This window comes from Mauremys reevesii, linkage group 9, assembly GCF_016161935.1.
Source record: "Mauremys reevesii isolate NIE-2019 linkage group 9, ASM1616193v1, whole genome shotgun sequence".
Classification (NCBI taxonomy): Eukaryota; Metazoa; Chordata; order Testudines; family Geoemydidae; genus Mauremys; species Mauremys reevesii.
Window position 1 is genome coordinate 57,645,635 of NC_052631.1, and position 16,706 is coordinate 57,662,340.

Consider the following 16,706-nt stretch of genomic DNA (forward strand, 5'->3'; position numbering starts at 1 on the left):
AGCGCCTCACCTCCCCCCGCCGGGTCCTTGGGCACGTGATAGGGACGGCGCTTGCGCGCGGTGCATCTCGGGACGGGGGCGGTGCTCCAGTCTCTCTTTCTGCGCGGTGGCGGGTGGCGGCCGCACGCGGCTCCGGGAGTGCGCGGAGCGAAGATGGCGGACGGGGAAGGTGGGGAGCCCGGCCCGGCCCGGCCCGTCCGGGGATGGTTCTGTCTGGCCCTGGGGCTGGGGCCGGTCTCTCCGGCTGTCCCGGGCGTGGCCCTGCTCCGCCGCCTGGGCCGCGATCCGAGCCCTGCCGCTAACTGGGGCCGCTCCGCTCTGCGTGCACGTGGCTTGGGCGGCCTTGAGAAACCCGGGAGCCCCCGGAGTTACCTCCGGGCCCAGTAGCTGGTGCCGTAGTGACAAAAACCCGTTTCCCAGGCCCAGCGGGGTGTGCGCGGCCCCCGGCGTGTGCCAGCCCCGCAGCCCCTCGGCTTTCGCTCACCCGAGCTGTGCTGGGAATCTGTCAGCGTGGCGTGTGACTGACTGCGGGCGTCCCGGCACGTGGCTCTGAGACCGGGCGGTGTGAGCTTCCTCCCGCTCCTAGCCCATTAATCTCCCTTCAACATTGACTCTGAAGACTAATGAAGATATTTTTTCATGTCCTCAATGGTTATTTCATTGTCAATTTTTGTCAGAAGATGGGAGGGGGAAGGAGCTCCTGGAATTGGGGTTGCTTCGGAAAGGAAAGTGTAGACGGGTAAAAAGTAGGAAAGAGACAGATGGGGAGGAAGGAAAGAAAGACAAGGGAGAAGGAAGAAAATTACAGTGTGGAAATAGTTGCTCTTAAATATCATATGTTGCCTCTTAGTGATCTTGAATGCAACAAAGAATTGAACAAATAATAATAAAGTTGCTTCTAAACCTTATATTGAACTAAGGAATCTAATTTTTAGGAGATAAATTTTGCTTGTTTGTTAATTTTGCTGTTTTATATGCTCTTGCCACAGGAGGTTGTCCTAGTTTAAAATTCTGTAGTGCTACCAGTTTGGTTTTGGATGAGTTCTGGTATGAAAAATATTTAATGTACCTGTGTTTCAAATATAGGTTGTATAGCTAAGAAGCAGAAGAAGAAAAAGGATAAGAAATCTCTACCAGATGCAGATGTTGCTGTGAGTGGAGTTTTTTTTCTTTTGTATGGCTGAGTTTGCCTCCAGGCTAGCTTGGTGCCTTGACTTGATTTCAAGTTGAGCAAAATTCTTGTTTAGGGAAGATCTTGGAACCTGCTTCACCAGTTTTCAGTATCTCTAGAAAAAGGACTCAGTGGGCCACTTCTGGAATCCCTTACTGTGTGAGTAATGGTTTAACAGTGTTTACTCACCTGCAATTTTAGGTCTTAGTGTGGAGGGGAGAGAAGCAGCAGGATAGAAGGTGAGCTGTGTTGTTTCCTGCCTTGGTTTTGGTGAATGCTGCCCATGGGAACTCAGGGACTTAAAATGAAAGACGATTGGAGTCCTTGTCCTATGCTCCGAGTATGCATAGACAAATAGAACTGCCCTGACTGGGGGGCAGAAAACTGTAGCAGATTTTTAAATCCTTTATCAGCTTTGATCCCAGAGAATTAGAGTGTTGGTGTCTCTTGGAGCAAAGCTACTTTTTTTCCCCCCAATAAAAGTAAATCTCTTGAGACTAAAATGGCTGCTTAGGATCTAATAGAGTGATGTATTTGCACTACAGCTGACTGCAGATTTAGTATTTTGCTTTCTGCCACCAACTCTCTGTATAAATTTTTTTCATGAGTAATGTACCGAATACCTAAACCAGTGGTTCTCAGACTTTTTTTTTACTGGTGACCCCTTTTACACAGCAAGCCTCTGAGTGCAACCCCCGCTTATACATTAAAAATACTTTTTTATATATTTAACACCATTATAAATGTTGGAGGCAAGCAGGGCTTGGGGTGGAGGTTGACAGCTCGTGACCCCCCATGTAATAACCTCGTGACCCCCTGAGGCGTCCAACCTAAATTGGGGTTACTGCTGATTATGCACTATATGTTTCTTATGACTTTAAAAACAAACTTTGTATTTGTGGATAATCTAAGCTGGGCTAGGCAAACTATGGCATGGGTGCTGAAGGCAGCACTTGAGCTGAGTTTCAGTGGCACTCACACTGCCTGGGTCCTGGCCAGGGGACTCTGCATTTTAATTTAATTTTAAATGAAGCTTCTTAAACATTTTAAAAATCTTATTTACTTTACATACAACAATAGTTTAGTTATATATTATAGACTTATAGAAAGAGACCTTCTAAAAACGTTAACATGTATGACTGGCATGCAAAACCATAAATTAGGGTGAATAAATGAAGACTCGGCACACTTCTGAAAGGTTGCCGACCCCTGATGTAAGCACTATGCCCAGATGTACAAACAGTCTTTTCTCAACCTGTATATTTGATTTTAACATTAGCTTTAATTACATTTTAAAATCTGTTCTTATCAATTTAATTAATTATCCTCGGGGGGGGGGAATGTGTGTGCTTAGAATGTGTCATTCAAAAAAGAAGCTGTCCTAAATTGGTCTTTATTCATTTTTTAAATAGAAATAATCCATTATTGGATTGGGATTTAGTCTTTTTTTCCCACCCATTCACTCAGTCACCTGAAATCTAGAGAAGCAAAATAGCCTTAGTTAAGCAATTTCTCCAATAAAAAGACACTGGCTAATCACGTCTTGACACATCACAATTTGAAAAGAGAAAAATTTTATGTCTACACTATAGACGGCTGCAGCTGTGCCGCTGTAAGGTCTCCCGTGTAACTGCTCTATGCTGATGGGAGTGAGCCCTCCCAATGACATAATTTAACCACCCCCAACAAGCGGCGATCGCTATGTTGCCCGGAGAGGGGCTCCTGCCAACATAGCACTGTCTAAACCAGCACTTTCGTTGGTGACATTTATGCCAGTTGGGATGTGGTTTCTTTTACACCTCTGACCAATAAAAGTGCTAGTGTAGACATCGCCTAAGTCAAGTGTTTGCTCTTCTGTAAGGCGTCAGAGATTCTGCCTCCTATGGTCTTTTGGAGAATAGCTTTCTTTCTCTGTTTATGATGATCCCACAATCCAGGGGTACGGAACTGAAACTTCGCTAGTGTCTTAGTGAGTGAAGGGAGCAGACTGGGATCATTCTGCATTCAAACATGTAGCCAGCCTTTAGTACTCTGACTTGCCATGGAGCTCTGAGGAGCTGCTTTGCATCATGTTTCATTACTTCCGTTCCAGCACTCTTCAATTTTACTTGGTATTATACCCATAATCTCTCTGGACAATGATGGTTTTGCAGCCAATTGGTGGTTCTGTGGATATGATGCTTTGGTGTAGCTGTTATTGTGTAAGATGTGTTAGCAATAATTTGTGAATGTTGGCAACAGAATACAAAAGACTTTCAGTTGTTTAAAAAAAAAAAAAAGAGATAAGACACTTTGCATGTCAACTCCACTTCTCTGACCTGTGATATATCTCCCCAGGACATACAACACACAGAGGAATTCTTCATCAAACCTGAATCCCGAGTGGCTCAGCTGGACACATCTCAGTGGCCCTTGCTACTGAAGGTAAAGAGGATTATAGGATTCAATCTGTATGTGTACACATATAAAAATGTTACTCCTTGTTTCACATGTGTGCCTTAGCCTGCCTGCAAAGAAAATAGCCTGCGTGGGAACCTAAGGCAGAGGGCAACCAATCTTGCACCAGGCTCCATGACCCAAATGTTGAAAAGCGCTTTCACCCATTGTGTGCCTGATCTGTCAAACTGCATATCATAGAATATCAGGGTTGGAAGGGACCTCAGGAGGTCATCTAGTCCAACCCCCTGCTCAAAGCAGGACCAATTCCCAGTGGTTTGTTTTTTGTTAATTTTTTTTAAAACCCAGTTCCCTAAATGGCCCCCTCAAGGATTGAACTCTCAACCCTGGGTTTAGCAGGCCAATGCTCAAACCACTGAGCTATCCCCCCCCTCATATGACCTTGACCTGCCTTATAATCATCTCCACAGGATTTACACCCATCCCTTCTTTCTACATAGGGATGATGTTTGTATAAGTCTCCACAGAGACACTGGATTTGCTCTACTTTGTAAAGCTCTGTTGTTCTACAGAGCTTCTAACCTTTGCATAGGGTTGGCCTTTTCTTGCTGTTGAAAGCATCCTTGAGGCTGCTAAGTCTGTTTCTAGGACTCTGCCAGTATGGGAGAGGCATTTTCAGTTTATCGTAATTTAAATTAGGTCAGATTGTGTGGGTGTGTTGTTTTTTTCATCTCCCCTGGAGATCTGCATTCTAGGTAAAATGGGATTTGTTTCTAAAGACTTACTGTATTTTGTTTACGCTACATTTTGTTTGGATTTTGTAGAACTTTGACAAGCTAAATGTGAGGACAACGCACTACACACCCCTTCCCTCTGGCTGCAATCCCCTGAAGAGAGACATCGCTGAGTATGTTAGGTAGGTATGTTGGGGAAAACTGTAACTTCTGTCACAGTTTACACCCTCAAAGTGTTTGGTGACTCTCCCAGCTTAAGTAGGTCTGGAAACAGTTACTTTTTCTCCACTGTTGTTGGCTACACAAAATTCCTCTTTAAATTTGGTTACCAGTCTCGTACATTTCAATTTGTTCTAGTTACAGATTCTTTTGGGGTAGATTTAGAAATGAAAAGTAGAGTAATGTTATGGTGTCTGAAAGCTATATAGCAGGGGTCGGCAGCCTTTCAGAAGTGCCGTGCTGAGTCTTCATTTATTTACTCTAATTTAAGGTTTTGCCTGCCAGTCATACATTTTAATGTTTTTTAGAAGGTCTCTCTCTATAAGCCTATAATATATAACTAAACAATTGTTATATGTAAAGTAAATAATGTTTTCAAAACGTTTAAGAAGCTTCATTTAAAATTACATTAAAATGCAGAGCCCCCCGGACTGGTGGCCAGGACCTGGGCAGTGTGAGTGCCACTGAAAATCAGTTTGTGTGCCGCCTTCGGCACGTGTGCCATAGGTTGCCTACCCCTGCTATATAGCTTGCCCTTCCCAGCATGGTTCACTTCCTGTTATTGTATAGTGGGTATTTTTAAAGAGACACAAGTAAATATACATCCACTGTGAAGACTTCAGTGGAGATGTTTTGCCAGGCTGGGGGAGTTTTCTCTTGTAATATATATGATGCAGTCAGACCAAGGTGGTAGCAAGGCCAAAATCTTCAAAAACAGAAGTTTAGAGTTAGGCTGTTTAATAAAAGTCCTGTTTTAAATGTAGAGCACCTAGCAGCTCCTTTGACCTCAGTGAGAGCTGTTGGTTGCTCAGCACTTTTGAAAATGTTCCACGTTATGAGGAGCTCCTTTGGATGTAGTTTTTTCTTGGCTGCAAAATGTCTGTCTTTAGAAGCCAGATGCCCTTGGTAAAATACAACGAGGATATCAAATGGCATTGGAGGTTCTAATCATGTGTGTGCTGTGTTCCAGGACAGGCTTCATTAACCTCGACAAGCCATCCAACCCTTCTTCCCATGAGGTGGTTGCCTGGATCCGGCGCATCCTCCGGGTTGAGAAGACGGGGCACAGTGGGACTCTTGACCCCAAAGTGACGGGGTGTCTGATTGTGTGCATTGAACGAGCAACACGGCTGGTCAAGTCTCAGCAGAGTGCAGGCATGTCATTTACTGCATTGGGGTAGTTTACTCTCTAGTTCTTTTAAGTGGTCAGATGAAAGGCTGACTGACTGCATTTTAATGGTGAGCAGAGGATTCCAGTTCCAGGCCTCTAAAGCCTGCCTATTTCTAACTAAGGTTTGCTGTCCATTATGGCAGAATACAAAGTTGGGATGAACTGAAGGCCCGGTATCCTGACTTGGACTAGTGCCTATAAGCAAATTACTGTTTTCCTGAGCTTTGTGCTGTCACTTTTTTTTTTTAGCTGATCAGGTCTCAGAACAGCAAATTTTAATTTACACACAAGAAGTCACCATTACTTTTATTCAGACTTGTGCTGTGCTGCCCTACATAATGAGCCTTGCTCCATAAATAAACCTGCAGCTTGGGTTTCTTTGTTGATAGATTCGAGGGGTTAGAGCTGTTTGTGCTTGAGCCTTTTCTAAAAGTCGGTGGCTGTTAAGATTGGCCTCTACCGATGTTTGAATTGTAATAACACCGACATGGCGGTGAACAATAAAATGCAAGTGGCCACGCCTGACTACTCTTCTGTCATTCTTTCAGGCAAAGAGTATGTGGGAATTGTTCGGCTGCACAATGCTATTGAAAGCGAGATTCAGCTTTCCAGGGTAAGTCTCTGCATGCCTAAGCCCACGTTGGCTTCCTGCTGTATTGTCTCATCAATGTACCTTGGAGATGTGGGTAGGAGCATTCCTTAAAGAGCCATTGAGAGCATTTTGTTGCAGTAGAGGTAATAGAGTAAACAGCCCCTAATAAAATCAAAATTGTGCAGCATGACATCATGTTACTTAATCAGCTGCTTAATTCACATGGTTCACTGTATATTTGCTGTCTGTGTTTTAGTAGGATTGTCCATAACAATTGCAATTCTCCCTTGAGTATATGGACCTCAGTCCTTGAGATGTTGAAATACCCTTGCTGTTTCACAAATGCCATGATTGTGCATTTTTAGAAAAACATCTTAAGTCTCCTCCTAGCAGGCATGTGGTGTATGTGAAGTGGTGATGAATCCATTCTCAGAGTGCTGCTGCGATGCCCTCCCTGCTGCATGCAGATTCCTGTTCTAGGGTCCCTGTGCTGTGCAGCCTCCAAATACCCTCCAGCCTCTCATTATTCTGCTGGGAGCCGCTTGTGTGTCTGGCCAACTCTGTGCAGGAGAGGGGCAGAGCCAGCAGGGCGGGAGCCCCTCTTCATGGGGGCTCTGTCTCAATTAAGATGAGTGCCGTCTGATCACATGCTGCTGCCTGGTAAAGTAGCCCCATTGGTAGCTGGGGGAGTAATTCCTATCTCGGGGGGGGGGGGGGGTTGTGCTTAAGTAGCTCAGATGGGCTTGCTTTAATGGAGTACGATCAGATACAACGTGTGATATACAATAGGAAAATGATTTTTATTCCTAAATAGCAGCATGCTCTTGTGTCTAGATGTGCCGATGGGATGGTGTGGGTTGCGAAAGGGCGAAGGCTGACAGTTCTTCTGCTTCTCCCTCTAGGCAATAGAAACTCTGACCGGTGCCCTGTTTCAGCGACCTCCCCTCATTGCAGCTGTCAAGAGGCAACTAAGGGTCCGAACCATCTACGAGAGCAAACTGGTAGAATACGATCCTGAGAGGAGATTAGGTAAAACACCTAGGTTCTCTAGTAGCACTTCAAAGCATGAAAGTGCTGTTATGGACTCTCCCTGAGAGGCTCTAGTGAACACGCCACTAGAGTGGACTTGCTGTTCCTCTCCCAGGTGCAGTGATGAGCAGACACTGGATGGTCCCATTTTAAAATCCAGGCTTTAACTTGTTAATTGAAACTGGTTTAAAAGAGAGGTGTGTTCCAGACTGAACACCAAAAGGGATGCACTACACTACAGCCATCTAAGGAAAGGAAAAGTGCCCTCTGTTGATGTTCCTGGGGAAATGTGATGAATGTCTCATTATGGTGATCTCTGACTGACAGAATCCCACTAGTGCGCTGACTTCCATGTGGGATGAGCTACTTCCAAGTCCAGAGAGATGCCCTTAGACTGCCAGTCCCCACCCTCTGCAAGAGCTAAAATTCTCTTGAATATTTTCCCCATGATAAAAGTTGCTGAACTCTTGTTCCATGAAGAGCCAAATGATGCAAAGTAGATGACATTAGCACTCTGTGCAAAGATGACTTACATCTATCACCCAATACTGATGGCTCATTGGAGACACTGAACATGGAGCCAATCACAAGGCTCACTTTAATCCTTTAATCCTTACAGGCAAGTGTGTTAAATTATGGTACCTGTTGATAGCTCAAAACTCTTCTCTCCCCTCCCTATATTCCAGGTATCTTCTGGGTGAGTTGTGAAGCTGGCACTTACATCCGTACGCTGTGTGTCCACCTGGGCCTGCTGCTGGGGGTTGGAGGCCAGATGCAAGAGCTCCGGCGAGTGCGCTCGGGGATCATGGGAGAGAAGGTAGGAGGGTACAGCTGGCTTTCTTTTGAAAGGCCCTTGCTGTAAGTTATCTTTACCCAGAGTGTTGAGTTCAGTTCAGGGCTGCTGTCCCTGTTCTGGTAATTAAACTTTGGGACAGTGAGTGGCTGGGAGTCATGTCAAGATGATGGGAAGCTTTGCTTTCTGCCACTTCCGTCACTCAGCCCACAAAATGTCCACGTACTGAAAGAGCTCAGCTGCTTTCTTGTTGCGTTCTGGCTTTGGGCTGTTCAAGGTATCTAATGTAGGAACCATACTTGGATTAAAATGGGCAGCTCTTTGTAAGGTCCTTGGATACTGCTGTGCTGGGGGTGGTATAAAAACCTAGGTAGACTTTCCAGCATAGGCACAGATGGTCTTGGAGTTTGGAGAAACACTTCATTTGTGGAACAAGTTCTCTGCTCTCTTCATAGCAGGGAGCCTCTTGGTGCAGCCACTTTTCCTAAGAGTCTGTGATCTTAGTGCCTGTTGTACTGCATCTGGAGTCCTGAGGTTTCTGATAGGGTGCTTACTGCCACTGCAAACAGCCTTGTTGTGTGTGCTATTTGGGGCACTAGGTAGCTCAGTCTTTCACATGCTGTTGTTTCATGTATGGGAAGCCAAGTTCATTTGTGGGTTGGGTCATACATGGTGTTTTTTTTTTGGTAAACATTGTATACAAACTTGGCAGTTTGGTCAGGAGGGTCCCAGGACTGGAACAGCAGAGGTCAGAGCAGAGGGGTGCTAGCAGAGTTATGTGGGGGAGTTTGCATTGCACTTACCTGCCTTGTTCATGGCTCTTGCTAATTTTATCTTCAACCCCTTTTAGGAACCCCAGAATTCATCACTGCTTTTCCTGTTTGTTTTAGCCATATTTTTTTGGTCTGATTTGATTGGGTGGCTGGGCCATGGGTTAACATAGTGGGCATCTCTCTCTGCAGGACCACATGGTGACGATGCACGATGTACTGGATGCCCAGTGGCAGTATGACAACAATAAGGATGAGAGTTACCTGAGGAGGGTTATCTTCCCCTTGGAGAAGCTGCTGACTTCACACAAACGGCTGGTTATGAAGGACAGTGCAGTGAGTTCCTGAATGGCTTTGGAAAATGTCGTCAGGTGGTGGGACAGTGGGGTGACACTAATGCATTTCACCCTAACTTCACCTCTAGCTTGGACTACTAGTAACAAATAATTTTGGTGGTGGTGATCCAGATCCTCATAAACAACCACCAGCATCTCTTTCAAGGAGGCAATGTGCAGGTCTGAACAGAGGAGTAATGGCCAAATCCTGAAGTTGGGATGGGGGGAAGAGGGGTAGACGCTCTTAAGTCATATATGAAAAAACATTTTATCACTAGGGCAGCACCAATTGGTATTTAGAGTGGCTGAATAAATTTGCAGAGTCAGCGTTAGGCATTGGTTAAGATCATCGAACTTTACATTCTCAACCAGATTTTTCAGCCTTCCTCTTCCACCCTTCCAGGTTAATGCCATCTGCTACGGTGCCAAGATCATGCTTCCTGGTGTTCTGAGGTATGAAGATGGCATTGAGATTAATCAGGAGATTGTCGTCATCACCACTAAAGGGGAGGCCATTTGCATGGGTAAGAAGAGGTCAATGTTCTTCCTCCAGCCACCAAGCTAGTTAGTTGGCAGTAAAGCCAGAGCAATACAGCATCTTCAGAAGCTTGTAACAAACATGGGTGGCCTGAGCATTTCATGGGGGGCGGGATGGCACTCACCATGGCCGGAATCTTTCCTGGAGGGAAATAATCGGATGCTGTCACTGAGAGAACTGTGACTTGCTACCCTTAGAAGTGTGAGAACAACATTGCTTAGAGGTCAATGATGCCAGCTGAGAAATAATGGCTTACTTATAACTCTGGTATCTGTTACAGTAATAGATTTTTTTTATCGCTCTATAACAATGTGTTTTTTTCTGTTTTTTATCAATTTAAATTCTCACAGTTGTGCGAAATTATGGGAGGGCAGACAATTATTTAATGACAGACATTAAGATTCAAAAAGTTAGCTTTACAACTGTTAAAACACACTGTCAACATTATATGTCAAAATGTACAAATATCCTTAAATCAAACTCTAAGTTCTTAGGTGAAGAAAGAAATCAATGGAAATACTTTTATAGTGAAATTGACATTTATTGACACTTAGCAGTAAAAGTCTAATCCTTCCAAGCCTAGGTATACCCCTCCGTTAAAATAAAAAACCTGCAGAAGATACCGAGGTTTTTGTTTGACTTCTCTTTACTCCATTCCCATGTCCTGGGCTTTCAGGCACACACTGTATGTGAAATGATGATGAAGTTTATCCATTCTCTGAGTGCTGCTGCACTGCCCTCCCTGCAGCATCGAGATTCCTGTCTAGGGTCTCTGTGCTGTGCAGCCTCCAAACACCCTCCAGCCTTTCAGTGTTCTACTGTGTGCTGCTGGAGGGGCTGGCTGGCTGCCTGCAGGAGCAGGACAGAGCCAGCAGGGCTGGAGCCCCTTTCCATAGGGGCTCCATCTCAGCCAAGATGAGTGATGCTCTCTGATCACATACGCTGCCTGTGAACTCCTCTTTCCTAATGAATCTAGTATAAAGAAATGATGCATCTTGGATGGCTGCTGAATGGGTGTGTACTGTTATTTTGTATTAATGCCTTTTTATTACCAATACTTACAGCAAAGAATTGCCTGGGTAATAAGGATTAAGGTGCCATCCTGACTGGGCGCACATCTGGCAATGAGCAGCGCTCTGTGTGTGTGGTGCTGATGCCCTGTATCCAATACAGGATTCCACTGAGCAGTGTAACAATTCACTTCTGGCTAGTCTGTGAACCCGCATCCAGTGCTCTAATGGGGGCTGAGCCACATAGTGGTTGATGAGCCTGCTACAATCTTGGCTGCAAGAGCCGAGTCTTTTAGCTCAGGCAGTAGGTGCTCGTGCTTTTAGAGCTAGAGTTCTGTGGTTTGTACTTCCCCGATGATAAAACCAGATGGGGAGTGAGTTACACATTGGAAGCCTGTCCAGGGTTTGAGTTGGATGGGCTTTTGGGTAATTGTGTAGGGGGCTGATGAAAATTGTCAATCTTGGGAATGCCATCTCTGCACCACCATAACGTTGAGTCATAGGGGATTGACTCCAGTGGCTGGCCAGTATTGCTCTTGTGCCTCAATGTTCGTTCTTTTTATTTTCCACTAATGCAGCTATTGCCCTAATGACCACCGCAGTGATTTCTACTTGTGACCATGGTATAGTGGCAAAGATCAAGAGGGTGATCATGGAAAGAGACACTTACCCCCGCAAATGGGGTCTTGGACCCAAGGTGAGACTAAGGGTGGGAGGCTGTGTGGTGGTGGAAATGGCATTCGGCTATTGAGAAATTGGGTTTGAAGCAGCCTCTTACAAAGCTGCAGGTCCCAGATAAAGGCTTCCAGTTTGTCACCACCATTTCCAAACTTTTGTAGTTTGTCTAAACCCTCTGGAGCCAAGAAGATTAAAAAGGCTTGATCAGCTTTGTTTCTGCTGTGAGACTGTTGGGCTCTTTGGGCTACGTCTACACAGCTATAACCATGTCCGAGGACTGAGCTGTCCCTAACCTGGTTAAAAGTCTGGTTCCAGTTGGTGGTGTAGACTGGATCTTGACTAGGCTAAGCCAGGATCAGACTAATTTTAGTCTGTGCTGCGAATCCTTCCAGGAAGAGCCAAATGATGTAAAGTAGCTGACATTAGCACTGTGTGCAAAGATGACTTAAATCTATCACCCAATACTGATGGCTCGTGGAGGAATTAGAAAGATGCTCCATGCCCCACTCTTGAGAGGCTGAAGTAGTGTCTGTAAGAATGCTCCAAGTGCTCTAATGAAAGGTGCCACTGAAATTCAAAATAGCATTAGAAACGCAGTGAATCGTGGGCGTGTGGCAGAGTACTAAAGCCCATCGAAAGGGACTCCAGGAGCAACAAATACTACTTCTGTGTCTCTTGCACAAGTCCACTTCCTTGATGCACATGTGATTAGCATTCATGTATAGTTGGGTCTGTAACAGTAGAAGACTAACTCCAATTTGCTTGCAGTTCCTTCTCGTGCGGTGACACTCTTATAAGCAAACTGGGATGTTAAAAAAAATTTCTGGAATACTACTACTTTAATTAACCAGTGTTGCAAATAGAAGAATATCAGCTAAGGAATAAACTCCTAAGCAACAACGATAATTTGCCATGAGCTATCAGCGGCTCCTTGAGGGCATATTTGTCTCTCTCTGGCCTGGTAAAGGTTTCATCATGAACTTTAGTTCTCTTCCACAATGTCTCGTCACATGCTGTGTGACTTCTCCAAGTAGAAATGATAGCTGCTTTGAAGCTAGAATGTGACCTTTTCTCTCTGTATTGTCACACCAGGCAAGTCAAAAGATGATGATGATCAAGCAGGGCCTATTGAGCAAGCACGGCAAGCCCAATGAGAGCACGCCGGATTCCTGGAAGAAGGAGTATGTGGACTACAGGTAATGCACAGTGCTTCGGAGACACGTTTGAGAGACAGGGCAGAGGGGTGAATTGCATGCGTTCAGTCTCTGCTGTGTTATCTTAGGATGCCACTTTCTTGGGGCATATTGCTGACTTCTGCTGGAAAATGTCAGTTTGGGGTACAAAAGGTCACCCAGGGTTGAACGTAGCATGTTAAAAAATACTGTCAGGCAATATAATACCTTTTCAAAGAATGTTAATTGCAATGCAGTTATTTGCCCTCCCTAGGGAGCACTGCCCTGGAGGAACAGCAGGGGGTGCTATTCCAGACAAACGAAGTGAGCAGACAGTTATCCCTTTCTAGCTTGATATCTGTGGCTCTAGAGGGAGTCAGTCTGCCAAATTAAACAGGGAAGGCTCTGCCTTTGTCCAGCACAGTTAGGCACTGATGCCGGCTGCAGGCTTTCTGTACACCACTGAGTGTTATATAACAGTGATCAGAAAAAGGAGCTGTAGTATGTCGACTGTAATAGCAGGAGGTTGAGGGATGTAGTTTGGTTTGCAGCAAGCATCTAGGAGGGAGGATAATAAATCTGAACATACAGGATTGATCGGCAGTACTCACACATTCGACTCGGTGTTTTCCTCCGTACAGTGTTGCTGTAAAGAAAGAGGCAGAAGCCCCAGCAGCCATTGCCGAGAGGGTACCAAAAGTAAGTATCAAGCTACTTCCATTTGACATCCGTTTCAGACCTGCGTATTGTCAGATGAACATCTCTGCCTTGGCAGATTGATCCTGTGACTTACGCTTTTTTATGTTGTTGCTTTGGGGAAGGCAGAGTTAACATGGAGTCTCCTTTGATTTGTCCAGCAGAGTGGACTTTCACATGCAATCCATATTCTGTGTGGTTAGTGTTACATCGGCAGGCTTTGACTTTGTTGAGGGACAAGATCTGGGAACAAGAGCCCTGAAAATGGCTCAAGGCCATGGCCCAGAATGTGAATGCAGAGCTGTGCCGATGGGATTCCAGAGGCCATGGGCACCAGCCCCTATCCTGGTCTGTGCAGTTCAGCCCAGTTGAAAAAGCCCAACCAGCATGTGTGTTACCAAAGGAAGCAGGTTATCTCTGGGGACCAACCTTGGACCTGATTTTTGAGCTCTGTCACTTTGTGTACAGATGACACAGCAGAGACTGGAAGAATGTGGAGCCCTACGCTGTAGATGGAATGATGTTATGGGAAGAACATGAGGGAGGGGTGTGCCAGGGATTCTTGCAAAGCTTTCAGAAAACCATAGACAGGTTCCAGAGGATCTATAGTCTCCCTCATTACAAAAGCAGTGGTGGAACTTGATAGCATTACCAGGAATAAGGGTCGCTCTTACCATGCTCCTGAGGGTGCAGGGCTAGGATAGGAAGGCAAATTGTGGAGGTGGCCTCAGGACTATGTGGGGTCTGTCATCTGTACTCCAGACAGGCCTCCTGTTACTGCTCAGCTGGGAGAGAGCTGATCTGATGCTGACTTTACTCTTAAACAGCGAAAGCGGGAGACAGAGAGTGAAAATGAGGAGGCAGCAGTGGCGCCGGCCACTCCGCAATCAGAGGAGCAGAGCAGGAAGGAAAAGAAAAAGAAGAAAAAAGAGAAGAAGGCCAAAGAAGCTGCTGAGAGCGAAGGGGAGCTAATGGAAGTGGTAGGTAGCTGGATGGTGCCGCAGAGCAGCAGGCCTAGGAGTGTGGCTGCACTGCATCACTTGTACACCCCTCCTTGTGATACTTACAAAACCCGAGACACCTATTCAGTTTGTCCATGTGTGTTGCTGCTTTCCCCCATCAGTATAGAGTTACAGCACTGCAAGCCTCCTCAATATAGCTAAGCTCAGTTGGCACCATTGTCTGTCCCTGGGGCTGGCCTGCCATGGCTAAGCAGATTAACCTGTAGGGCAGGGTGTGGAAGCAGCTGTTATGTTCAGCCCTTGTTTAATGGGTTAGGAATAATTTGCCCCAGGGTAGCTTTCTTACAATTGTCTGGCAGAGATTATTACGCTTTCCTCTGGTGCCTCTGGAACTGTGCACAGTTGGAGATGGGGCACCATGCTAGATGCCCATTGATGTGGTGTGCCAATTGCTTCTCCAGTGTACTGGGTGTATTGCATGCCAGGCAGATTTTGTGTTAGGGAGCCTTGGATGGGGGAGGGGGCAGCACGGTATGTCACTCTTCCCTCATGGATGAGAGCTCCTGGGGGGTAGTTAAGATGAATCCTTCTATAAATAGCTCATTAGTCCTTGCTGAAAGGTGTGCCACAAATCAGCAGTGATTCCTTCCCAACCACCCTTCCTGAGCTCCATCTTCTCTGCAGGCCAGTGACACCAGCACCAAGAAGAAGAAAAAGAAGAAGAAGAAACAAAAGCAAGCTGAAGAGAGCTCGGAGTAAGTGGCTAGATCCCTCCCAGCCAGACGAGGCCACCTGCTTTGGATGGAAGTTGGAGAGTCCTTAACAAAAGCTATTCCCCAGCAATGCAGAAACACTGACTGCAGTGGGGTGACGAGGCTCCTGATCCATTGCTTACACAAACGAAAGCATGTCTGCAGTGTGGCTCAGCACACTCACCATAAGCCCCACCTCATCCTGTTTTAAGGGTGGCTGGAGGGAAGAGTGCAAAACTTACCCACTGGACTGCTCTGCTAAGCTGGTTGCCTCGATGCATATAAAACTGTTCTCAGGGAACCAGCAGCTTCTGCTGAAAATGAGTCGTCCTAAGCCCCAGTGTTTTGAGCTATTTCCACAGATGGAGATAATGCCCCCCTTCCCAATCCTGCCTTTCCCTCTGTTGGTGGGTCTGGGAGCCATTACCCTGACAGTCTCAGAATGTTCTTACAGCTGAAGGAATTGGCCCACTTGCCCTCTTGGAGCAGCGTTCAGGGTCTGGGTGATCAAATCGGCTATTTTAAGTGCTTTGGTTTTAAACTTGCAGTGCTTGGCTTGAGTTTCAGCTAGCCAAGTCCCAGTGTCTCCCCGAGGAGGGGAGGTGTTTTAGGTACACGTTTTCAGTTTGTATAGGCTTAGAATTTGTGCTTGAGGTTTCTCCCATTTTGTTTTATAGTGCAGGGACCTGGCTCCATGTGCTGTTCACCAAACCCCCATTTCAATGTTATGGCAGCCGTGTCCACTGCTGCCTCAGCCCTCCTTTCCAGTATTGGCACCTAATCGATTCTGGGGGTTGGAATGGAGACAGGCCAGGTATGATTGGGAAGGTGTCAACTGTTCATACGCTTTCTCTAAAGGGTGGTGTGTATGGAGATTGGAGGCCTTTGGCACCAGCCCTCGGCTGCTTGATGCTGAATGTGCTATGGGCAGCAGATGGTCTGTTCCAAACACAGCACCCAAGTTCTCTTGCTAGGGTGCCTCGCTGGCAGGCCGACGTGTTGCTGGTGCTACTGGCTGACTGGATTTATCCCTATACCGGTTTTACCCCTTGAGGGAGGGGCTAGGATGCTCTGCACTGAGCTAATACCATCTGAAGAAAAGGCCTAAAGGTGCCTAACTTGTGTTGCTCTTTTTCCCCTGTCCAGTACTAGGGAGACACAAAAGTGGTGAGCACAGCTGGGGGCTGTGAGGGATTTAAGGGAAAAGAAAGTTGATTTGTATTTACTTTTTATAAAAAAATAAACTATTTTTCAAGTGTTGACTTGTTGCTCTTCAAGCTGGGTAGGAGGCAGTGCTTCAGTTAATTGGCTACCTGTGCACTGAGGGGGGGCTACCTGCAGACAGGCCTCTTCCCCATTCTAGCCTCGGTGCCTCCTTTCCTATGTCAAAGGAGCTGCAGGGGAGAGGATAGTTGGTGCTGGCTGTTAGGACTGCTTGCAAAGGTAATGATGCTGCTCTGGAATCTTCTCATAGGAACTGACTAAATTACTGATTGGTTTTGGTCAGCACCTACCTTGGCCATCTTAGAACATGGGATTTTTCCAGTGGAAGGCCCTATTCCCTTAAAACTGCCCTGAGGTGGTTTGTGAACCAACCCACATGCAGTTGCCTGGCTCCTACTGCCCTAACTACCTTGGGTGGGAGGGGAAGGGGCGGTGAGTGCTCTTAGTATGGGTGAAGAAACCT

The 16,706-nt window shown here is 46.1% G+C and overlaps 1 protein-coding gene and 6 non-coding genes across 9 annotated transcripts; all 7 read left to right on the top strand.

Annotated features, from left to right (window-relative positions):
- The first annotated feature begins 35 nt into the window (after nucleotides 1–35).
- Nucleotides 36–16,279, top strand: DKC1 (dyskerin pseudouridine synthase 1). 3 transcript variants are annotated; one of them, XM_039487478.1, is made up of 15 exons: nucleotides 36–169; nucleotides 1,087–1,151; nucleotides 3,509–3,595; nucleotides 4,393–4,484; nucleotides 5,492–5,676; nucleotides 6,241–6,305; nucleotides 7,187–7,313; nucleotides 8,000–8,130; nucleotides 9,069–9,212; nucleotides 9,615–9,735; nucleotides 11,338–11,456; nucleotides 12,530–12,633; nucleotides 13,251–13,308; nucleotides 14,133–14,285; nucleotides 14,952–16,279. In XM_039487478.1, the coding sequence occupies exons 1-15, from the start codon at nucleotides 154–156 to the stop codon at nucleotides 15,024–15,026; spliced, it is 1,542 nt and encodes a 513-aa protein (XP_039343412.1). In that variant the 5' UTR covers nucleotides 36–153; the 3' UTR covers nucleotides 15,027–16,279. The 3 variants fall into 3 exon arrangements, with proteins under 3 accessions (XP_039343412.1, XP_039343410.1, XP_039343411.1); XM_039487477.1 differs by lacking the exon at nucleotides 36–169 and adding an exon at nucleotides 298–651; XM_039487476.1 differs by lacking the exon at nucleotides 14,952–16,279 and having other exon boundaries at nucleotides 14,133–14,483.
- On the top strand, nucleotides 6,691–6,931 carry LOC120372741. The gene has a single exon (XR_005585161.1). It is a non-coding gene; the product is annotated as a small nucleolar RNA SNORD17 (small nucleolar RNA).
- On the top strand, nucleotides 7,795–7,870 carry LOC120372729. Its single transcript, XR_005585150.1, has one exon. It is a non-coding gene; the product is annotated as a small nucleolar RNA SNORD83 (small nucleolar RNA).
- On the top strand, nucleotides 8,185–8,321 carry LOC120372735. Its single transcript, XR_005585156.1, has one exon. It is a non-coding gene; the product is annotated as a small nucleolar RNA SNORA36 family (small nucleolar RNA).
- On the top strand, nucleotides 10,439–10,686 carry LOC120372740. Its single transcript, XR_005585160.1, has one exon. It is a non-coding gene; the product is annotated as a small nucleolar RNA SNORD17 (small nucleolar RNA).
- On the top strand, nucleotides 11,835–11,910 carry LOC120372728. Its single transcript, XR_005585149.1, has one exon. It is a non-coding gene; the product is annotated as a small nucleolar RNA SNORD83 (small nucleolar RNA).
- On the top strand, nucleotides 12,936–13,071 carry LOC120372737. Its single transcript, XR_005585157.1, has one exon. It is a non-coding gene; the product is annotated as a small nucleolar RNA SNORA56 (small nucleolar RNA).
- Nucleotides 16,280–16,706: the final 427 nt, after the last annotated feature.